General features: G+C 56.9%; 1 protein-coding gene across 2 annotated transcripts in view; it reads left to right on the top strand.

Annotated features, from left to right (window-relative positions):
* The window catches only part of CAMK2A (calcium/calmodulin dependent protein kinase II alpha), a 34,710-nt gene extending 13,707 nt beyond the window's left edge, over positions 1 to 21,003 (top strand). The window contains exons 4-18 of one of the 2 annotated variants that reach the window (XM_054841498.1): positions 789 to 843; positions 1,166 to 1,231; positions 2,781 to 2,853; positions 3,211 to 3,313; positions 3,863 to 3,946; positions 4,588 to 4,682; positions 5,098 to 5,220; positions 5,971 to 6,054; positions 7,440 to 7,482; positions 9,321 to 9,361; positions 14,573 to 14,621; positions 15,941 to 16,016; positions 16,839 to 16,933; positions 17,308 to 17,536; positions 17,756 to 21,003. In XM_054841498.1, coding sequence (XP_054697473.1) covers positions 789 to 843; positions 1,166 to 1,231; positions 2,781 to 2,853; positions 3,211 to 3,313; positions 3,863 to 3,946; positions 4,588 to 4,682; positions 5,098 to 5,220; positions 5,971 to 6,054; positions 7,440 to 7,482; positions 9,321 to 9,361; positions 14,573 to 14,621; positions 15,941 to 16,016; positions 16,839 to 16,933; positions 17,308 to 17,536; positions 17,756 to 17,759 — 1,220 coding nt within the window. In that variant the 3' untranslated portion in view covers positions 17,760 to 21,003. Of the gene's footprint in view, positions 1 to 788; positions 844 to 1,165; positions 1,232 to 2,780; positions 2,854 to 3,210; positions 3,314 to 3,862; positions 3,947 to 4,587; positions 4,683 to 5,097; positions 5,221 to 5,970; positions 6,055 to 7,439; positions 7,483 to 9,320; positions 9,362 to 14,572; positions 14,622 to 15,940; positions 16,017 to 16,838; positions 16,934 to 17,307; positions 17,546 to 17,755 lie in introns of both variants that reach the window. The other variant, XM_054841500.1, reaches the window with a different exon arrangement.
* Positions 21,004 to 21,827: the final 824 nt, after the last annotated feature.

Genomic DNA, 21,827 nt, shown 5'->3' with positions numbered 1-21,827 from the left:
ATGTACAGCCTCAAGAAGATCAGAACAAAAATGTGACGTGGGGGCCAGAGGATGCTGGACCAGTCTTTATTTATACATCCTACCTGTTCCTGTGCCTGTCCCCTCACTGCACATCTGCCTGCTAAGCTGTGAGCAGAACCCGGCTGCAGGGTGGCAGGTTTGCTGCCCTCGGGCTGTACTTGGCAAGACGTGCCTGAGTGGAGAGGGTGCCCCTCGGTGTGATGAGTGGGGTGAGATGCCAGCCCCACTGGAGGAGCTGGGGAGAGCATTTCCTCCAAAGCAAACTCATCCCATGGTGATTCCTGGATATCCCCAACCTGAGACCTCCCAAGGAGAAAAGGAAGGTCACGAGCAGAAAATAAAAAAAGCCCCGTCAGTGCCTGGGCTGGCAGCCCAGCGCCCTGGCTGAGCTCTCCCTGTGCCTGGGCACCTCTCCTGATGGGGCAGAGGGCTGGTCTGGGGGTACCCACGCCTGCAGCCTGTTCAGCACCCAAGATAGCCCAGCAGCTGCCCGGGACCTTGGCCAGACACCAGCCCCGGGCAATCCCTGATTTGGATGTGACCTTCGAGCCTTGCACCACTGCCTGAGGCTGGGGCCACGGCTGGGGTCCCCTGTTGAGCGGGGACCCCCCCACCCAGCCAGCAGCAATAGCAGAGGAGGAGGGAGGAGGAATAGCCCCGCTTGGCCCTTCCCCGGCTCCTGCTTATGCCCAAGGGGGAGCAAAGGTGTTCCCCGGGAGCAGAGTGGGATCCAGGCGTACCCCATAACCCTTCTGTCTCTGCCGCAGTGAGGCTCCATGACAGCATCTCTGAAGAAGGCCATCACTACCTGATATTTGACCTGTGAGTAACAGTTAAATGCATCTCTTAATCCACCGGCAGCTGCATGCTTCCACCCTGGGGTGACGTGCCCTGCACCCCCGCAGGCCCCCCCCCCCAACCTCCACCTCACCCAAGCCTTTCTTGGGCAGGATTTAAACCAAGCTTGGGTCCCCCAAGCCAGGCAGAGGGCAGGTCCCTGCCCTGCACCCCCGCAGCTCCCCCTGCGCAGGGTGCAGTGGTATTTCAGGGGGGTTTGCCAGGGCTGAGCGTGCTGTAAATCAATCCAGCTCCCTTGCGTGCCGTGCTGAGATGGCCGAGCGTGACTTCCCCTGTTTTCTCGCAGGGTCACTGGCGGGGAGCTGTTTGAGGACATTGTGGCCAGGGAGTACTACAGCGAAGCGGATGCAAGGTGAGCACGGACACACGCCGGGCCATGGAGGAGACAGCAGTTGTCCTCTTCTCCCACGAGCTGCTCCCTCCCAGGGTCCAAGGTGTCTGGCTTTCTGCAGCATAAGCTCCTTCTGTGCTGGGAGGTGTTTTACAGCCACTCTGCAGCACGTACTCATAAACCAGATGTGTAGTGGAAAAAAAAAAACAAACCTCTTTTTAACTCACTCTGCTCCTGTGCCAAGAAATATGTGTGTTACTGCAGGGCTGGTCTCCCCCTCAAACCAGGCAGCTGCCAGCCTTCGCTCACAGCATCCTCCTTCCCTGGGCCGATGGCACAGCCCACGCCTGACCTCCCTGTAAAGGAGCAAGGCATCGGGGGTCCCCAGGCGGGGGACAGCGGGGCTCCTCATGCAGGGGACAGCGAGGGTCCCCAGGCTGGCAGGGAGGAAGCCCAGCATCAGGCTGGTGCCCCAGCCAGGAGCATGATAGCACAGACACGGGGCAGCCCTCACCCTTTCCCCTTGCAGCTGTATTACAGTCATTTGCAAGCGTTTCTCTGGCATTTACCGCTTGAAAGCACTAAGGAGGAGCAGTCAAGATGGGCTGGGTGGGAGGATGTGCTAGAGCTCTGCTCCCTCCCACGCTCCCACTGGCGTTTTCCAGGTACCCTGCTGTGGAGGCAGTGGGCCGGGTACCGTTTCAGCCACCCCTTTGGTCTTTGCAGCTCGGCCAGGGGACAGCATTAGCCTCATTTTATTGAAGGGATGTGATTTGGCTGTCTCCAGATAGCACTGTACCTCTTGGCTTTGCCCCTGTGCGTGAGGCATAGCCCATACAAATGTCCAAGGGGATGGTAAGCTCCGTGCTACGTCTGTCTGCATGGACATATCCCTTATTTCTAGGCAGAAAGCAATCTCATTTAACAGGCTGCTCGCACTGAATCCACTTACAACCCATCCACCTATTAGTGACGTACAAATAAAATAAAATACATGTAAATAAAGACCTTCTGCCTTGTACACAGCTGGTTTGGAGCAGAAGTGATCATTGCCTCAGTCTTTTTCCCTTCCTTTTTCACGCATGCAGCAGAGCTGGGGTTTAATGAACTAGATATAAAGCGAACAGGCACAGCGAGAGCCACCCGCATTAGAGGAGGCCAGGGAAACGGGGCCGAAGCGAAGCTTAGCTCTACGTCTGAGGAGCACATCTGCTCTGCCTGAGTTTGGAGACCAAATCTGGGCTGGCATCGCGACTCCACCGCTGGTCTCCAACTTCCCCCCACACCAGGGTTGCTTTTCTGGGGACCCCATGAGCTCCACCATAGCCCCCGTGCTCCTGCTCACCACGGCTGGGTATCCAGTAGCTCCAGTGGGGTCTTACTGGGTTATAGCTGCTCTCCACGGGTGCGTGGCTTTTGGTGGAGGGGGATGCTGAGCTGTGCTGCAGGGCTGCTGGTGGGAAGCAGGATGGGGAGAGAGGCAGGAGGGGTGAAATGCAGCCAGGTAGAAGTGTCTAAGTAAACTCTGCCTTGCTGGACACTTCTGTGAGTTTTCTCCTCTCTCCCACAGCCACTGCATCCAGCAGATCCTGGAGGCCGTCCTGCACTGCCACCAGATGGGGGTTGTCCACCGGGACCTGAAGGTAGGAACTGCAGGGGAAGAGCCTGTGGGAGGATGTGGGGACCCCATCTGCAATGCAAAACCCTGTGGAGCAATGCCCAGGGTCCTCCAGGGCAGCTGAAACACAGCGGGGAGGAACACCATGTAGGGTTTCTGGAAAGTCACAGAGCAAAGACCAGCTCTGGGGTGAAACAGCACGAGGGAGAGTGGGTAGGGAGGTCCTCGTAGTCCATGGTCCTCTAAAGATCCATGGATATGGCAACACACAGCAGGACAAACTGGTTGGGTAGCACATTCAAAACCCCGACCTTCCTCTGCCCCAGGACAGCAGAGCCCCTGGGGGGGTTTGCTCCTCTCCAACCCCTGTCTCCTCCTGCAGCCTGAGAACCTGCTGCTGGCATCCAAGCTGAAGGGTGCTGCCGTCAAGCTGGCTGACTTCGGCCTTGCCATCGAGGTGGAGGGGGACCAGCAAGCGTGGTTTGGTGAGTAGGACTGGCCCAAGGTGGGGCATCCTCCAGCCCTCGTTGGTGTGTTTGGTCATGGGGGGCTCCAGGAGGGACACGCATCCCCAGGACCTGAACCCTGGGCTATGGCAGCACCCCAGCAGCACCAGCCTAGGAGGCATGGTGGATGAGCAGGAGTTCAATGGCTCCGGCTGTACACCCAGTATTGATCCAGGACACAGGCAAACAGCTCCACAGGGACTCGGTGAGTCACCGAGATGTCCTGGTGAGCTGCATGAGTTGGTGGCAGGGGCAGACCCAGGGAAGGAAAGCCTCGTCCAAGTGCTAGAGGTGCACGCCAGAGCACCCCAGCCTTCTGCACCATCCTGGGGTTTGGCTGCTGTCACTGGCTGTTGCTGTTTGCTCTGCTCTTGGGAGCTGCAGAGGTTTCTGGAGGGAGGGTGCTCGTCCCACCGGCTCAGTGTGAGCCAGGGGTCTCGGCTCTCACGGTGGCTGGCTGGGCACCAGGCAATCTGTGTGGGGATGGGGGCTGCCTGCCGGCAGTGCGTGACGGGCTGTCTGTCCCAGGTTTCGCTGGCACCCCAGGATACCTCTCCCCTGAGGTGCTCCGGAAGGACCCCTACGGCAAAGCCGTGGACCTGTGGGCTTGCGGTAAGTCAGACCAGGGCTGAAATGCCGGGAGCAGGCTGGGCTGGGCTGCACGGGATGAGGCAGGCTGTTGATCCAGCGTGTCCTGAGCTGCAGTTGCTAGACACATCTCGGGGAGGTCAGGGAGGAGGATTTACCTGAGAGGTGGCACATTACCCTGGGCTGTACCTAGAGCAGCACCCTCTTTCCCAGTGCAGTGGCCCCCTTCTCTGAAGGATCAACCTCCTTGCTCTGCACCCAAAACCCCCAGGCAGGGGACATGCTGTCTCTTTTGCCCTGTGGTGCCCTTGGAGTCAGGCAATGCCTCCGCGCAGCTGCAGCCGCAGGGGAGCCTTCTTCACCCGCAATGGGGACGAGGCATCGCCCAGCGCTGCCAGGGCACCTGGCTTGAGGCTGTGCATGGTGGCTGCCAGATCCACGTGTCTGAATCAGCCACGTATCTCCCCAGCTGCTGAGCATGTCGGCGTGGGACTAGACCCACCAGCAAGCCTTTTGCTTTTTAATCAGCGAGCAAATCCTCTCGTTTCCCTAATTTCTCAATTTCTCTGCCTGAGTTGGGCCAGTCCCCAGGTTGGGTCTGCTCACACCTCCAGCAGTGAACTCTCTCCCACTGATCCCACATGTCTTTTCCCTCTCCCGGGCAGGCGTCATCCTCTACATCCTGCTGGTCGGGTACCCGCCCTTTTGGGATGAAGACCAGCACCGACTCTACCAGCAGATCAAGGCTGGGGCTTATGATGTGAGTGGGTTTGTCTTGATCTCCCCTTTCATGGTTTCTCCTCTTTCCTGCTGTCCCCACATTGCAGTCTGCTGCTCCAGAAGAGCAACCAGGACAAATTCACACAGATGGAAGTGGGTTTCTTTGCTCTGGTCACAGAGGATTGGCCAAGCTGCCATGCCCAGGTGCACACACTGGTGCGTTTCAGGTCCACTTTGCAGGACAGATAGGTCTTGTCCTGGGCTTTGCACCTTTCTTCCTCCACCCCTGCTCTCCAGTTTTCCAGCTGGCAGCTCTTTCCAGTTGCTACTGTCTCTCCATCCTGTCCCATGGGCAGGAGAAAAGGGTTGCAGGAGAACCAACCCAAGTGCAAAGGGGCTTCTGCTCCTTCCATTGCTCCCTGCCATCTCTCACCCTGGCTCCTTTGCTTTGGCAGTTCCCCTCCCCTGAGTGGGACACGGTCACTCCTGAAGCGAAAGATCTCATCAACAAGATGTTGACCATAAACCCATCCAAGCGCATCACGGCAGCAGAGGCTCTGAAGCACCCCTGGATATCGGTGAGTTTGGTGGCACTGACCAGTTGGGGTTGAAGATCTAGAGATGTGGGTGTTCGCAAGGGGGGGAGCATCTCACTGGGGAGCACGTGTTATCAAACATGCTGTCCAGCTCTTTTCTCCATCTGGGAACATGCTTTCCTGGCATGGTTCCTCCCAGTGCTCTCAGAGCAGCCTTTTCCCTGAGGCTTTACAGCAGAGAAGAGCTCGGAGTGTGAATGCAAACAGCATGTCCTAGGGGAGCTGGTGATGGGAGGGACACACACGTTCCCAGCCCTGGTGGGGACAGACTGGTTTCTTGGTGTCACGCTGCACTGGGGGGGCTTTTCCTCAGTGGTGGTGGGACCAGGCTCGTGTTGAGCCATCCATACACCCCAGCAGCAATCCCCCTGCCCCTCGCTGCACCCCGCTGCTCTGGCTGCCGGTGCTCACTGTGAATCAGCTCCTAAAGGCAGGAGTCATCCACAGTCTTAGCTAAACATGGCTGGTCACTCAAGGGGTTAACTCAGGGGGCAGCCAGCTCTCCCTGCAACCTCCCCCTGCCCCCCCCCCCCCCAAGCAGATCCTGCTGACTCCAGAGCTGCGATCTCCTGCTGCCTAGTAAAGTTTTATCTGCTGCTGCTGCTGCAGGCAGCTCCGGCCCGTGCCTTGGCTGTGGGAGACCTCACACATGTGTGTGTGCGTGTGAGAGCGGGGCCGGGGGAGCCCCTTTCCCCTTGGCACCTGCTCTGAGCCAGGTCTCTCTCCTCCCAGCACCGTGCCACCGTGGCGTCATGCATGCACAGGCAGGAGACAGTGGACTGTCTGAAGAAGTTCAATGCCCGGAGGAAGCTGAAGGTAACTCTTGTAGTCTCCAAGGTGGCTGCAAAATGCATGATAAGGTTATTTGGGAGTTTGTTCCCCGAATGGGAAAGGACAGGGTGGTGTCTCTGGATCAGTGGTATGGGGGTGATGGACATTTGGGGATCCCTGTTATGAAGAAGGGAAAAGAGGCCAAGTGGAGTGGTAGCTGCATCTGGCTGGGGTTCCCATGTGCTTAGAGGAAGGCCATGGTGAAGGAAAGCACTGGGTCACACAGCTGCCCTGGACACTGGAGCAAGGACTTTCCCACTGGAGTCAGTGTAAAGAAAGCTCCTCTTTGGGTCAGGACATGGATCGGAGAGGCACAGTGAGACCCTTTTGCCTGACGACCAAGCCACTTTGCAGCTAAGGAGCAAAGTCATCCATAGACAGGCAAAAATCTCAGGCTCACCCGCACCAGCAGCCCCACAGGCTTTCCCTTCTCGGATGCTGCTGTGTGCCGCAGCATGGACCCCCTCTGAAATCACCATCTCCCCAGGCTTCACCGTTGAGCTGGAGCACCTCCCTGAAGCACCCATCTCCCAGGTGCTGCTCAGCCCCAGCCGCCAGCACGGCGCTGGGAAACAGGCTCTGGAAATCACAATGCTTCCTCCAGAGCTGGAGACACAGAACGGGACGGCGCTGATCTGTGCCGTGCTCAGACCCATCAGCGCTCCAGGCCTGAACGCGATGTGGCACAGAGCAGTACAGCTGCAGGCTACTAACAAGATTAGCAAGAAAAGAAACTGGCTATAAACTATTATTACTTTTCAGCTAGACAAGTAATCAAATTAGTTCAGGCATACACTTCAAAATAGTAATCCATTACTGTAAGCAATTAGTCCAAAGTAATCTCATTATATGCTGAGCAACTAGTTAGTGGAGTCAGCTGGAAAAGGGGAAGCATTTTTATGAGTGTTATTTTGTGGTGGTGATCTTTGCGTGGCTCCCATGAAAAATCCCTGCCTCACTGCTCTTAGCTGGCGTGGCTTTAATTGCAATTAAATCTGGTTCCGCTCCTGGTGGCTCCCCTTGCTGCCAGCTGCTGGCCCTGGTCAGTGGAGTCATGCTACAACTAGGGCAGGGTAGAACAAGACCGAAACGCGCCCCGGAGATATTTAATATCCTTTTAATCCTGGAGGGAAAGCAGTTTTGGAGAATGCAACCCTACGCCCTGGCGCTGGGGATACAGAGTCGGGCACTGAGGGTTGCTTTTGATGACAGGAGGAGAATATCAGCCCGTGGGCCGGTTTCCTTCCACCAAGGTGGCCGGGGGACAGGTGATGAGCAGGGCTTTCCTCCCCCAGGGCTGGGGGGAGCAGCAGGGGTGTGGGGGGCCGGGGCCCAGCACGCTCTTTCCTTCTGCCTTCTGTGTCTTTCAGGGAGCCATCCTCACCACCATGCTGGCCACCAGGAACTTCTCCGGTAGGTGCTGTCTCTGGGGCTCATCTCCTTGTTTTATAGAGTGCCCAGGGCAAACACGTAGGGTCTCTGGAGAGCCGGCTTTGCCTCGGGTGTCACAGGGGGGCTGAGGTTGCGGCCTGGTGCCTCTGGGGGTGCGTGGCACTGGGTTGTGGTCCAGGCCAGGTCACCTGGTACCTCTGAGCTGGCTGCTGGCTTAGGATGCAAGAGAAAAGGAGAAAAGGTGTCCGGCTGAAGTCCCCAGAGGTTTAGGTTTTTGGGGTTTGTACACATCCACACATCTGGCTTTTGCTGGGGTGGGGATGTGGGTGCTGGGGGCAGCTGGGGCTCAAGGCAGCTGGTTTTGTGTCCTCCTGGAGATGTTTGTGGCTCAGGGAGAGCATCCTCTGCACTGGGAAAGTGTTGCAAAGGTCTCCGGGTGCCACAGCAGTCAGATGGCATCAGGGTCCCTCAGGTCTCTCCCTGGGCGGGAGGGTGCTGATCCTGCAGGGCCCCTCACTCTCCTTCTGGCTCCCTACATCCCGAGGGCTGCATGGGAACGGGGACAGAGCGCGGCGGCCCAACCTGTGCGCTGTGAGAGGTCTCAGCGCAGCCACAACCTCCCCCCTGTCCCAGTGCCCCTGCCAAGAGCTGTCCCCTCTGGGGACACCCTGGTGCCTCAGAGCAAGCTGTGCGGCTGGGATTTCACAGGCGGGGATCAGCAGGTCCCGGAGATTCCCAGGCACGGCACCAGGAGGGAGCCAGGTGACTGCGGAGCTCGTCCTCTCGCTGTCACCTCCAGCCCTCCCCAGCGCTGGGGATGGCCCCGGCAGAGGTGCTGCAGCAGCGGAACGAGCCAGCCAAGCCTGACACGCCGGCTGAGCAGGCTGGGGGCAGCTGTTTGGTGTTAGATGGGTGTTTTGGGGTGCTTTGCCAAGGTGCCCCAGGACTCAGGTGTAGCAGGGAGGAGATGGGGGCTGCTGGCCCAGCCAGGTGCCGGAGGAGAGGGCCACGGCCGGGGTTGGTATCTGCATTTGTCGTGGGGGGATCGTGCTGACACATTTAGTATTTGTGGGCAGCATGCGGCAGCTGGAGGAGTCCAACAGCTGGGGGGATCCGGTGTCAGGCCCCGCGCCGGGAGACGCGGTGGACATGAAGCATCAAAGGGCAGGAAATTCAAAAGCATCTCTCGTAGCACTGCCCGTCCCACGCACAGCCCAGGGGCTCGCCAGTCCCCCCTGCCTGGGTGCACGGTGGGACCGGCGGGCAATGGGGTCACACGTGGGGCTGAGCCCCACCGATCCCACCCTGCTCTGGGGGTGCAGTGGGAGCGGGGTGGCTTGTGCAGCCCGGGGGGCTGGGGCAGTGCCGGCAGCGGTAGGTGGGCACCGGGGAAGGCGTCTGCTTTTCATCATTGTCAAAATGTGGGCTGCAGCTGTCGGGCTGGCGGGCCGGCAGCACATGATCCCAGCAGCATGGGGCTAAAATTAGAGGGCGGCAGGCGGGCAGCCCATTCCACTGCGCTGTGCTGTGTTGGGTCGCCTGCACCCCCCAGCCGGAGCCCGCCTGCCGCCGGACAGCCCCGCCAGCCCCCTCCGAGCCACCCTGAGGGCTTGGCGTGACGTTAGGAGACGGGTCATGCCCCTGGCCGAGAGCTGCCGGGGCAGGACGGGACGGTGCCGGCGAGGTCGCCCCTGAGCTCCCAGGGGTTGCACTGGGGGGTTGCTGGAGAGAGGACAAAATCCACCAGCCAGTCCCGCAGGGTCTTGCCGCTCTGCTGCCCAGCACCATGCTGCTGATCCTCGGTCTCCTGGTCTTGGTGCCCTGCCTGGCTCTCCTAACCTCCTTCCTCCTCTCTCCAGGAGGCAAAAGCGGTGGCAACAAGAAGAATGACGGCGTGAAGGTAAGCCCCCTCCCCACCACCCTCTCCCGCCTGCCCCTCCGCTGCTGGGGTGGCGGTGGAGGTCTCCGTGCCGGCGGTCCCCATGCCACCCTGCGCTTTAAAGGGCAGCTGTTGGCCTGGCTGTCCCGGTGCGTCCCTGTGCCACCGGCTCGGTTCCTGCCAGGACAGGCAGCACGGAGGAGGCTTTGCAGCCTGGCAAGCGAGGGGGGCAGGCTGGTGCTGGAGGGGTGCGTGGGGGGAATTCGCTGCTGTTTCATTGCCTGCAAAATGCGCTCACCCCTTGCTGTCCCCAGGGAGGGGGAGAGGCTGGACCAGGAGAGGGGACAGGGGGAGGCAGCTTTGCAGCCCGGAGCCACGGCTTCAGCCTGGCAGCAGCTGTCTGGGGAGATGGGTGGCTGCATCTCCTGCTCACACCAGCACATGTCCCACTGCCAGGGGGTCTTGTGACTTGCCCCCCAGCTCCTGTCCCATCCCATCCCCAAAGGCTGGTGAGCTGCAGGGTGGCACATGGGTGCCTTTAACCCTCTCAGGAGCACTGCTGGCCCCCCGTGCCCAGTGCAGACAGAGCAAACGAATTTGGTGATGCTTGACAGAGCAAATGGTTTGGTGATGCTCTAAAAACGAGCCAGTGCTTAGTGGATCTTGTTTCTTGGGCTGCAGAGCCCTCAGGTTTGCCTGCCCCTCCGTGGTGGGGCCACAGCTCTTCTCCAGGGCAAGGTGGCTCCTAGAGGCAGCAAAACCCTGCTGCCGAGCAGCTGTTTCTGCTGATACGGAGATGTGGTGGTTGGCGAGCTCTGTCATGCTCCTGCAGGAAGGAAGGGCCCATGTGAGGGTTTTTTTTCTCTCCTTACCTGCTCTCTTCACGAACACAAGTGGTCACTCAGCAGGGAAGAGCTGGCACAACGACATCCCCCATCGCAGGGCAGGGGTGCAAGGTGTCAGGCAGAGTTTTGGGAGCCTGGCTACAGCACAGCCACTGTTCTTCCTCTGGCCCTTTTGTAGGGACCCAGCTGTTGGGCTGTGAGGGGCGCAGGGTTTTGGAAGAGCAGAACCCTCAGCTGGCTTTTTCCCTCCTCAGTCCAAATGGTCAGTGGAGCCAGTGGTCTGGGGATGGCTTGTCTTTCTCCCATTCCTTCCAGACCCAGCGGCTGGGACAGGCTAAGCCTGCAAGGTTTGAGACCATGCACAACCCTCCAAACCTGGGCTCAGCTCCACAACAGACCATTCTGGCCATGCAGCGTTATTCTGCAACATGAAGCTGATGGCCTGCATTGCTATGAGAGGACGTTGCTTTGGGCCGTGGTGTCAGGATATCATGTGGCTTCCAGGACAGGATTGCTAGTTTTGGACAACAGTGCTGGCACAGATGAGACAGGTCCCACGGGAGTCACAGCAACCCATCTGCCAGCCACTGCTGGTCTGTCCTCTGCTGCTCTGAGGTCCCAGCTGCTTCTGGGAGTCACCTGAGAAGTGACACCACAGGTAGAGCTGACTTTGTGTGGGTTGCTAGAGCACAGGTTGGAGCAATCGGGACGTGTTTTTAAGCTGTAAAAGGTGAGATCGGAGGATGGAGAGGCTTCATCAGGCAGGATCCTGAAGCTAATTTTCCAGCAGAAAGGGGCAGCCTTGAATTTCATCTCTAGTATCACAGAGATGGTGTGGTGATAGAAGATCTTTTGCCAGCCCAACTTGCTAATGATGGTCTTCAAATTAGCTTTGAGGGCAGATTGTATCCTGGGAAGAGGGGCACTTGCTGTCACAGCAAAATAGCTAGTTTGGGTAAACAGCCTTCTGTCCCATCGCTGAAACTCAGAAAGGAGGATCTGGTTTCAGAGCGGGATCAGAGAGGCCGGTTTTATCCCCAATCTTCAGCCCCTCAATGGTGAGCAGGGAGCAGCAAGTGAGGCTTCATCCTGAGTGCAGTCTACCACCCAACACTCAGCTCAAGAGGTACAAGCTTTGGAAAATGAGTTTGCTTTTTTATTGCCCCCTTTGCAACAAGTGGAGGTGGGACAGCCTGGATAGATGGCCAGGAAGGTAGAGAAGGAGAAGACGAAGTAGAGGAAGGCTCATTCCCAACTAGTTGCTTGTGTTGGCCGCCTTCAGCATTACCATTCCCACCTCTCATTCCCAGGCTCAGCCTGGGGACACTTGGAGCGTAACCCCCTCACAGGGGCACAGGGAGGCTGGGTGCTCTGGGCAAAGCTTTAATGGCCCACCATGGGCAGCCAGCAGATGCCAGGGCATTGCTGGGCGGTGTTCATTTCTTTCCATCCTGCTGGAAAAGCGAGGCAGGAACCTGGAAACCTGCCTTGGGTGGGTGGGAAGGTGGGAAGGGAAGGGTCCTGCCTGCTCAGAGCGGGGCTGTAAGTCAGGCCACGTGGTGTGGTTCAGTGTCAGAAGAGTTGGGTCCCCATTTGGAGAAACTTGCCGGACTGACTGTCCCCATGAGAGCAGGCAGGTCCCAGGCAGCCACCCCTGCTGTTCCTGCCCAAAGCTACGCAGGTGAGCAGCAGGTAGCTGGTGCTGCCCTCCAGCCTGCCTGCAGAGCCCTCCAGCACCAGCATGGTGCCAGCCCAGGCTCAGAGGGCTCAAAACTCACCGTCCCGAGGAAGATCTTCCCCTTCTAAAAGCATTTATGGGACCAAAAATCCCCCTTGACCCCTGCTCTGGGGTCTGTGGGAGGTCTTCTGGTCCCAGCAGCTATGATACCTTCACTGCACTGTGTAGTGTCACATCTTGTCACGTTGTAAACTAATGAAATCACTGCCCCATGTCACATCCTGTCCCGTCCTAAATTAATGAGCTCACTGCCCCGTGTTGCATCCTGTTACTGTATGTCCAGACTCGACGCGGTCACTGCTTTGTGTTGCATTCTGTTGCGTCTGAAATTTCTGCAGTTTACTGCCCCGTGTCATGTCCTTGGGTAGCAGAAGCTGTCAGCCCTTCCTGCAGACAGCCCAGCTCTGGCAGCTCCATTTCCCATGAGGTTCCTTCTGAAATACCACAGCTTGCTCTGCCCTTTAGGACATCTGTTGTTTCGGTGAAGGAGGGGCGAGGATTAATGTAGGACCTAGCGAGGGAGAGGAGAGCTGCGTTGGCAGAGGGGGAATCTCAGTGACGATGCTGGTGGTAGCCATGTAGGATGTGAAAGGAACAATGAGGGGGAATGGATATCAGAAGTTTTTACGCTGCAGTCCACCCGTGCACCCTAACGGGTTGCTCCATGGACTTTTCCAAGGGATTTGCAGCGTGTGCTGCTTTTCCCTCTGCAGGGAAGGGCGTGAGGCCAGTGTACATGTCCCTCTGTCTCCTGGCTAGATTAAAGATGGAGACAGAGAGCAGAGCACAGCAAGGAAGGAGAGTCCAGAAGTAGTTTGGGATAGCAAGCAGAAACGTGGCTATGGGGTCATCCAACCCAAAAGCCTTAAAGCGTAGTGGTCAAGGATGGAGACAAATATGTGCATGCGTAAGGTCTTCTCTTTGGAGGACGCTTGTCCTGATTTGGAGCTGTGCTCAGGACAGCTTCCCACATGGTGTGTCTGCCTCGTGGGGTGAGTAGCAATAGCCAGCTTAGTACTGATCTAGGTCCAAAGCTAATTGAGTGTCTCCACACGAGTCAGTGGCACGAGCAGATGCACCCAGAACAGCTCCAGAGTCTGTAAACATCAGTATGGCATTCACACCGGGCGCAGGGCTGTACAGGTGGTGGAGCTGCCTTAGCTTTTCAGCGTCCCACTCCTGTTCCTGTGAGCATGGTGAGTCACAAAGCCACCAGACCAGTCATCACCTCCTAGGGGACTCCCTTTTGGACTAGCCAGGTCCTTGGGGTGAGCAACACCAGAGATTGTGGCAGGTCAGGAGAGAAAGGTGCCAGCAGGAATGTGGGGAGGGAGCTGGCATGGCACCACCAGGACTGCAGCCAGCGGCACGTCCCTACAGGAGCGCCAGGCTGCCCCACCGCGCCTTTCGTTTGCCCCTCCATGAGGACCACGAAGGGCAGCTCAGGAGCTGCTGCCTCTCACATGCTGCTCTCTGCCTTTCTCACTCTGTGTCTCTTCCTGTTCCATCTCTTCTCCTTGTTTTTCCAGAAAAGAAAGTCCAGTTCCAGCGTTCAGTTAATGGTGAGTGTCCTTCGTCTTCCTCAATGCCGATATTGCTGGGCCTCTCCACATGTTCCAGCTCCCCCCATTTTTGGAAGTTACCTCGGGGTAGGGAAGAAGGGACACCGGGGTTGGAGGGAACATCCTCAAAGCCGTATCACCCACAAACCCCATTAACAGGGTTGGTGCAGGCACTTGCTGGCCACCAGCTGGTGGGAAGCCAGCCCTGGTTCTTGCTGATGGGTTCTCATGCCGTTTCTCCCAGTTCTCCTGACTCAGGTCTGCAGGCTGCATCGGTCCAAGGAGCCTTGGAGAAACACCTTCCATGCCTCTGCGGGGACTGTATGGTCATGGGACACCTTGCCAACCTACATCGGGGTATTATGGGTAATACATAAGCAAGGCTCTGCTGGGAAGAGCTAGCAGAGCCATTGCTCTAGCTCCGCTAGCAGAGTTGCCTTGATGGGGCTCCTGGAGAGAGACAGGGGGTCAGTACCCCCCTCCCCCCAAATCTGTGTAGTGCTCAGCTGTTTCTTGAAAGAGCTGTGTCTCAGCCTTCGGTGGTCCATGTGGGTCTTGGAAGCACTCTGTTTTATTGTACATTTCTCTCCCTACTCTGCGGTCAGTGTGGTCTCTCTCACTCCTGCACAGTCCCCTCTTTCTCATCCCAGCTCCTCCTCGCTGTTTAATTTGTACATCTCTCTCTTTATCGTACAGTCAACATGGTGTCTTCCACCCCTGCACAGCCCCTCTCCCTGCCCCTCCTGCAACGCTCCTAGGATCCCACCAAACCCCCCTGGACCTGCCCCCATCTCTGTCCCCACAGGCGTCGGTAGGAAAGGCAGCGCCGTTCCTATGAGACCCTCCACAGCCCAGCTCTTGTGCCCTTGGCTACAAGGCATGGAGGTCAGGGAGGGCTCTGCCAGCGCTGCCCTAGAGCTGTGGTTGAGGACGGGTTGGACCTGCTGGTGTTTTCCTTGGTTTCTGTCCGTTGGCACAGTCAAGCGCTGTGGGGTCGGACTCGGGGGGCTGTCGAACACACGAGCTCCATCTGGCGCAGGGAGAAGACCCCTCTCACCGCCCCGTCTCTTTTCTGTTCTTTGTTCAGGAATCGTCGGAGAGCACCAACACCACCATCGAGGATGAAGACACCAAAGGTACCGGCGGGGGCACCTGGGAGGGCGGGCAAGCTGTTTTAGAGAGGTGCCCTGGGGTCGTTAGTCTGGCCACCCCTAATGAGATATTGGCTATGGTGAAACCCACCACCATCAAGCTGCCTCGGGGCCCTTCAGAAGTTGCTTTAACTCCATAGGTGGTTTCACTGCTGGGTTGCTGCCATGAGCAGCTGGGGCACTGCTGGCGAGGAGGGGGGGCTCCCAAAACCAGGGATGTTCCCTGAAACCAGGCATGGAAAAGGCAGAAATCTGCAGGGATAGCAGCCAGGCTGTCAGCTCCTCCAAAATAAATGGCCCTTTAGGAAAAGCCTCCAGGGGAAATCCCTGCCTCCCTCCCTCCCACCTGCCAGAGCCAGCTTTCTAAGAATAACTCAGGGAATAATTTATCACTGCTAATTTGTAAAGTCTCTCGATGAAGTGATCTCAGCACAAAGCAAGATGGACTTTGGCCTGATGTGAGAGTTAATGGGACACTTGTCCTCCCCGGGAAGGGCTCTCCGAGAGCAGATGTGGAGGCGGGCGGTGCTTGGGAAGTGATGGGGGCCCCTCTCCTCCTTTCTGAACCACTCTCAGGAACGTGCTCCCTCTCCTTCCATTAGCCACAGTACAAAAAAAAAAAAAAAAAGCCAGACGTGATGCCGATTTGCATTTGAAGCAAAGCCTTGTTAATAAGCCCTGGGTTACCTCTGACAGCTCCTCCTGCATCCCTGGGAGCCAAACCTGCTCTCCCAGCCCTGACCCTTCCCAGCTGAGCCAGCAGCACCCACAGTCCCCGGCAGCAGCCACATGGTGCTGTCCCCTTCGCAGGGTCTCTCCTTGTGTCTCCCGAGGTGGATGGTCACATCACCCACCGTCCTCCCCCCAGCTGAGACCGTCTCCTCCTGTCTCACAGGGGGGTAAGAGCATCCTTGGTCCAGCCTGCCCTGGCTGGCCCCTGCTCTGAGTTCACAGGGTGGAACGTCCTGACTTGGCAAGGCTCTGCAGCCAAGACCAGCCTGTGCCACCTTTTTGGGCCAAGGACAGCTCACCACTCAGTGTTTAACCATTTTGATCTTTAGGAAACTACAGGGGGTTTCAGTTTTGTGCTGACTTTGGAGGTCTTTCCTCTCTGGGGATGGAGAGCCCTTCCCCACATCTCTCTTCCAAGTCTCTCTCCTGTTTTTCCCCTGGACAGTTTCCAATGGCCCCCAACATCCCACCGTCTGTTTCGAATAAGAAAAAGATACCTCACCAATATTGCAACGCCAGCACTTTTGGTTTGTTTTCTCCTTTTATTTTCTTTTTCTTTTTTAAACCAACAGTACGGAAGCAAGAAATCATTAAAGTCACAGAGCAGTTGATTGAAGCAATAAGCAATGGCGACTTTGAGTCCTACACGTGAGTGTGCCCAGCGCGGATTTGGGGGGGGTTCAGCCTCCTGGAGCGGGTGCTCTGAGCGTGACAGCACAGCCCCGGAGCTTTTACTGCTGCCCAGGGCACGGTGACCAGGTTGATGTGGTAGTGGGGCATGGAGACCATCCAAGAGAAGCAGGGGACATAATTTTCCAAACTTGGCGCTTCTCTCACACTAAGTGACCACATCTCTGTGGTCTCATTATTGTGGATGAGCCTGTTTTCTGGTTTGCAGAAAGATGAATCACTGTAAATGTGATTTATGGTGGAAAAAGGAACATTGCATCCATGGTATCCATTATATCCAGATTGCTGCAGGCTGCTTGGAAGCATAACTTTTTACTTGCTGAGCTGATGCTTTTCAGAGTACGCTTCTTCTGTGTCCAAGGCCTATTTAATTAGCCATTTCTGAGCGAGTGCAGGTCTTCATCCTTGCCTCAGAGAATCGCAGCAGGGATATTTTGATACAGAGTGGAGAATATGAGTTTTTCCCCTGCTGTTTTTCTTACAAAGAAAACGGCAGTGTTTTGGGAGGTTTAACTGGAGATGGTGAATGATGGAGAATTCACCCTGCCTCGCTGGGGTCCTGGCTGCAGTCAGTGGGCTGGAGGAGAGGTGGGGTGGGCTTCATGCAGAGTGCAGGGACGGGGTCAGACTTCTGCTTGAATTGCTCACTGGTGCAGAGACTCCTTGGTCTCAGGCAGAAGAGGACTCATCCCAAGCACAAGCCATTTGGGTTTTGCAAGCTCTCACACCAGGAGCAACGAGATAACCTCTCCCTTTTCTCTCCCCTGCTCGCCTCCCCAGGAAGATGTGCGACCCTGGGATGACTGCCTTCGAGCCTGAGGCTCTCGGCAACCTCGTGGAAGGCCTGGATTTCCACCGATTCTACTTTGAAAACCGTAAGCAGCCCCCTTGCCTCCTGAGGGACCCTTCCCACCTCCCATGGGCCCAGCTGTGTCTTGACCTCCATCAGCTTGCTGGAGAGAGGAGGGTAAGGGTGGCTTTGGAAGCATCTCTGGCTGATCTGGAAGATCCCAGCAGGAGGTGAATCAAGCCCGTTAGTTCAACTGGGAACGGGCTGTATGCAGAGTTGTTTGGTTAGCTGCTTTCTAGGTGGACCCATCCTGAACCCACCCGTGCAGTATTTACTCAGCCCCTCCAAGCAGAGAGCTTAACCCAAGCATCTCCCCCTCCCACATTGCTGCCACCCTGGGCAAGAGCCACCCAAACTCCTTCCCCTGCCTAAAGCTGCCTGCACTTGTCCCCTCTCCAGTGTGGTCCCGGAACAGCAAGCCCGTGCACACAACAATCCTGAACCCCCACATCCACCTGATGGGAGACGAGTCTGCCTGCATCGCCTACATCCGCATCACGCAGTATGTGGACGCGGGAGGGATCCCCCGCACCGCCCAGTCTGAGGAGACCCGCATCTGGCACCGCCGGGATGGCAAATGGCAAATCGTCCACTTCCACAGATCCGGCGCGCCCTCCGTCCTACCGCAGTAAGCCCTGTGAGGCTCCGGGGATGGGGCATGGTGGGCAGGAGGGGACGGTGCAGGCTCCTTGCAGCATTGAGGCTGCAAAGGGGGTCGGATCCTGCCTCAAGGATCCACGGTGGGGAGGAGATGGCCGATCGCGGTGAGGTGGCTATGGGGAGAGGGATGCTCTGCTGAGGGGATGGTCGAAGCAAAGTCCTTCTCTTCCCGGTTTGTGTTTTGCAGCTGAAGCGTGGTCCTGCCCGTGTCGGGTTTGTCACTGACTGACTACCAAGGGGAGACCCCCTCCGACATCTTCACCTACGGGACTTTGGCTGTTGGCTCTGCTGCTTGGTTCCCGCTGGAATAACCCCTCGCTTCTCACCGCACACACGCAACGGCCCTGCCGGTGCCACGCAAGCATCCCACCAAACCCCCCAGCCCTGCCGGGGCCATGACGCTGGGCCCCCTTCCTCTGCATGAACCAAGAAAAGAGAAACCATGAACCTAAACCTGAGTATCTGGCCAGTGAGATGACGCATGCCAGGGTGAAGGCCCCCCTCTTCGGCTGCATGGCGTTGGTGGGACCCCCCACTACCTGGCATGTCTCCTGAATTGGGCTCGGACTCATCATCCGCCTCCATCCCCACCTCTGCTGGGAGCCCCTGAGGAAGAGAAGGGCAGGGGGGCAGTTTTGAGCCGCTCTGCGCTGCACCCTCCCTGTGCGCTGGTGGATTTTGCTTTGCTGCTATTGAGGTCCCCATCTGCTGCCATGGCTCCTGCCTGCTCCCAACCTGAGCTCCCGCTTCCCAGCAGCCTCGGCGGGGCAACCGCCATTTAAACCATTTGCAAAGTCCATTTTCCACACGTCCCTGGGCAAGGAGGGCAGTGTTTGGATGGGTGAGTAAAGGCTATCTGTTTATTTTCCTTTCCCAGGAGTATAGGCTAGTTCCTTCCCAGGAGAGCAAGTAGATTTGCGCCCTGGCTCCGGGCAGCTGCCGTGCCGAGAGGGATGCTCTCCCTCCTTCCTCCCTTCTCCCCTCGGAGCAGGGACCGGTGAAGCTGGGAGAGGAGAGGAGGAGAAAGGCGACTGCTTCCCAGCACCGTGTCGGCACAGCCGGGAGCCAGGGCTCTCCCAGCCGTGCCATGGTGGTAGCATCGCTCCTGCACCCTCCTCCGCACCCACCACCCAGCCTTGATCCTTTACCCCACCAAGCACCCACCCCTGCCCCTCGCATGCAGCACCCGGCGCTCCCCCCGCGCCTGGCTTCCAGGCTGGGATGGGGGCAGCTGAGCTGGCCACCGATTTGGGGTGCAAACCTCCATCACCCACACGACTCCTTCCAGCGACGACGAGGAATGCAAGCTTTATAAAGTAACAAAACTCTGCAGAATCTGATCGTGCTTCGAAGAAAACAAACAAGCCTTTAGCTGTCTTCTACTTTGAGCGCATGCCTTTTTATAGGGAAAAGAAAACAACCTACCGTGTATTTCGTAACTTGATTTTGAGTATTTGCTGAAATGGATCTTTATGTAATAACTAGAAACATTCAACTGTTTAGGGCGGGGAGGGTGGGGGGATTTTCGGGGGTTGCTGTTTTTCGTTGCGTTTACATTTGGAGAAGGGTTGTGCTGCCACGACGCTCCTACCAGGGGTCCCGTGGCTGCCAAGCCCCCACCTCACGCCGCGGCAGCTTGTCCCATCCCATCCCGCAGCACCGGGTGGGCAAAGGCACCCACCTCCAGGGGCACCCCCCCTCCCCGGGACACCTTCCCGCACCCTGCAGGCTCTTGGGGAGCCACCAGGATGTGGCTTTCAGGACAGAAGACATGGCCGGAAAAGGGAATTTTGGTCTCACCTCTTTGCCGTCAGGTGGAGGTCTGAGGGTGGGTATTTTTCCGGCAATTCTTCCCTTTCTTGTTCGCTTTTTTCTGACTGGAACCTCTTTGCTCGTTGATGTGAAACTCCTGCAGCGCTGCTGCCCCGGGGGACTTTCTAGCTGCACTCTCTTCCTCTGCATGGCGTTTAACTTTCTAGACGGTGCGTGTGTTGAAAAACAAAGAAATGAACAAAAACCCGCTTGTTTTGGACATAAAAAAAAAGAAAAAAAAAAGAAAAAAAAAGGAAATGTTTTCTCCATGTAAATTCTGAGCGTGTATTTTGCCTTTTCTGTGGTTTTGAATGCTTTGCTCTCTGTTGAGGCAGGGATGGCTGCTGCCCGAAACACAGCCACATCCTTGCAGACTGCAAAAATATTTTCCCACTGGATGGAGGGGCAGAAACCCAAACTGTTGGGGCATGAACAGGCCCTGAGAGATGTTTCGGTGTGTCCCGCTGTGCCACCGGTGCAATAGTTGCTTGCTGGCAATGTGTGTAGGAGATGCCTTTTCGGGGGACAAATCACATAGGTTCTCCACGGGTGCAAACGCGCATCCCCATTCCCTTGGTGGACCTGTGCTGTTCAACCGTGGAGCCACCTTGGCTTGCAAGAGATGGCCCCAAAGCAGGGAAATCCATGCAGGGAGAGGACTAGCTTTTAAAGTAGAGTTTGGGTGTTTTTACAGATCTGTTTTTCTTCCTGTAGTCACGTAGTGCTGAAGTTTTTTTTCATTTTTAAAGGAAGGACTCAGCTCTTTCACAGTTCTCTCTCTCCTTCTCTAGTGCTGGCTCTGAAGCCAGCCATAGTGAGTGTCTCATCCACCTCCTGATGCCCAGGAGGGTGTCAGGAGTATTTCTGGGGATTGGTATGAGATGGATGAGGAAGGAGGAGGTCGCGGCAGGGCTCTGCATGGAGGCTGTAGTGCAGATGTGATTTCAGCCAGGTTTTGGAGCTGGTGATAGCTGTGGACCTTGGGTGGGCTGTGAGGGTGAAGCTGCTCCAGCAGCAGCTGCTGGAGAAAGGTCTGGGACAGGGGGTGCGGTGGGTTTTGCCGGGGATGATGGATGAGGTGCTGGGGTAGATACAATCTCTTTTCACCTGGAATCCACTTTGGGCAGTCGCTGCTAGGGAGGAACATCTTGGTTTCCAGGGAGGCTTTGAGCTGTTTTCTTGGAGGTGTTTTCTCCTCTTTGAGGCTTACCTACTGTCATGTCTCCAGGGACAGGTTCCTCTGGAGGCAGCTGGATGTCCTTGCAACACCTAAAATGCTCCTGATCCTTTCCAAGGGAAGCAGAGTCTGGGGTTTCAACTCCTTTCTAGTCTTCCAGTCAAGCTGAAGCCTGACCAAGGAAGACCCAACTTCCCAACCTGCCCACGTTGGCAGCATTAAGCACCTGCACTTTAGGGGTCTGTTCTGCCTGGCTTCTCTTCCCCACCTTGCCCTGCTTCTCCAAAGCAGGTTCCTGTATCCCCAGAGCATCTCTGAGCAAGCACTGATAAACCACCACTCTTTCTTTTAGTAGCCATGGTGAACAGCTTCTGTCTCTGTCTTCCTTCACATTTCCTGATTTCTCCTAAACTTGCAGGAAAATTTAAAAAAAAAAAAAATAAAAATCAACTACCATCATCCTTCTTTGGCTCACAGGGCCAGGGACACTGCCCTTACACCTGTACTTTTAAGCTGTTGTCATTGCCCCAACAATCTCACCATGGTTCTGGGGATGACAAGGTCCAGGGCATGTTCCTAATAAGCAATAGGGACGAGGCCACCTTGTTGGGATGGAGTTCACCCCCATGGACCTCCTGTCCCCATCAGGCTGTGGCACGTTTCATTTCCTAGTACAGACACAGCCCGACCCACCTGGTTGCCTGGCTGTTGGCATCAAACCAAACTCAGAAGTCCTCCAAACTGATCATCTCCTCCACCTCTCACAGACCACAGAGGATAGCTGAGTGAAGCACTTGATGTGGTGGTGTCAGGCTCCCAGTTCTGCAGGTGGGCTTGGGAATCGCTTGTTTTCCCTTCCTGGCGGCCAGGGTCCAAGTCCAGCTGCAACATCATCATTTCTCAGGTCTTGCTGGTGTGGCCACTCTGGAAGAAGAAGAGGCCACTCCTGGGTCTCTGCTCTTTGCTGGAGAAGTGGGTGCTCCTCTTCTTACCCTGGCCAGGCACAGCCAGGAGAGCTGTCTTTTCCCTCCTCAAGTAAATGCCCCATCTGCTAGGCACTGAACCCCCATCTGACCCCAAGCCTGCCTCCCCCTACTTTGCTCTCCATGACTTGATGCCCCCATGGAGCCCCAGAGGATGGAGCAGGCAGCGGCAGCAGCAGCAGCAGCCATCTGCCCCCGCTTTGAGCTCACGGTCTGCTCTGCAGCCCATGGCAGGATCGCTGGGAAGAACCAGCAAAGAGCAGGGCCGTGTTTGAGAGGGCAGCCAT

Source organism: Grus americana, chromosome 14, assembly GCF_028858705.1.
Source record: "Grus americana isolate bGruAme1 chromosome 14, bGruAme1.mat, whole genome shotgun sequence".
NCBI lineage: Eukaryota > Metazoa > Chordata > Aves > Gruiformes > Gruidae > Grus > Grus americana.
The sequence above is the reverse complement of the archived record's forward strand: the minus strand, read 5'-3'. Positions and strand labels throughout refer to the sequence as shown.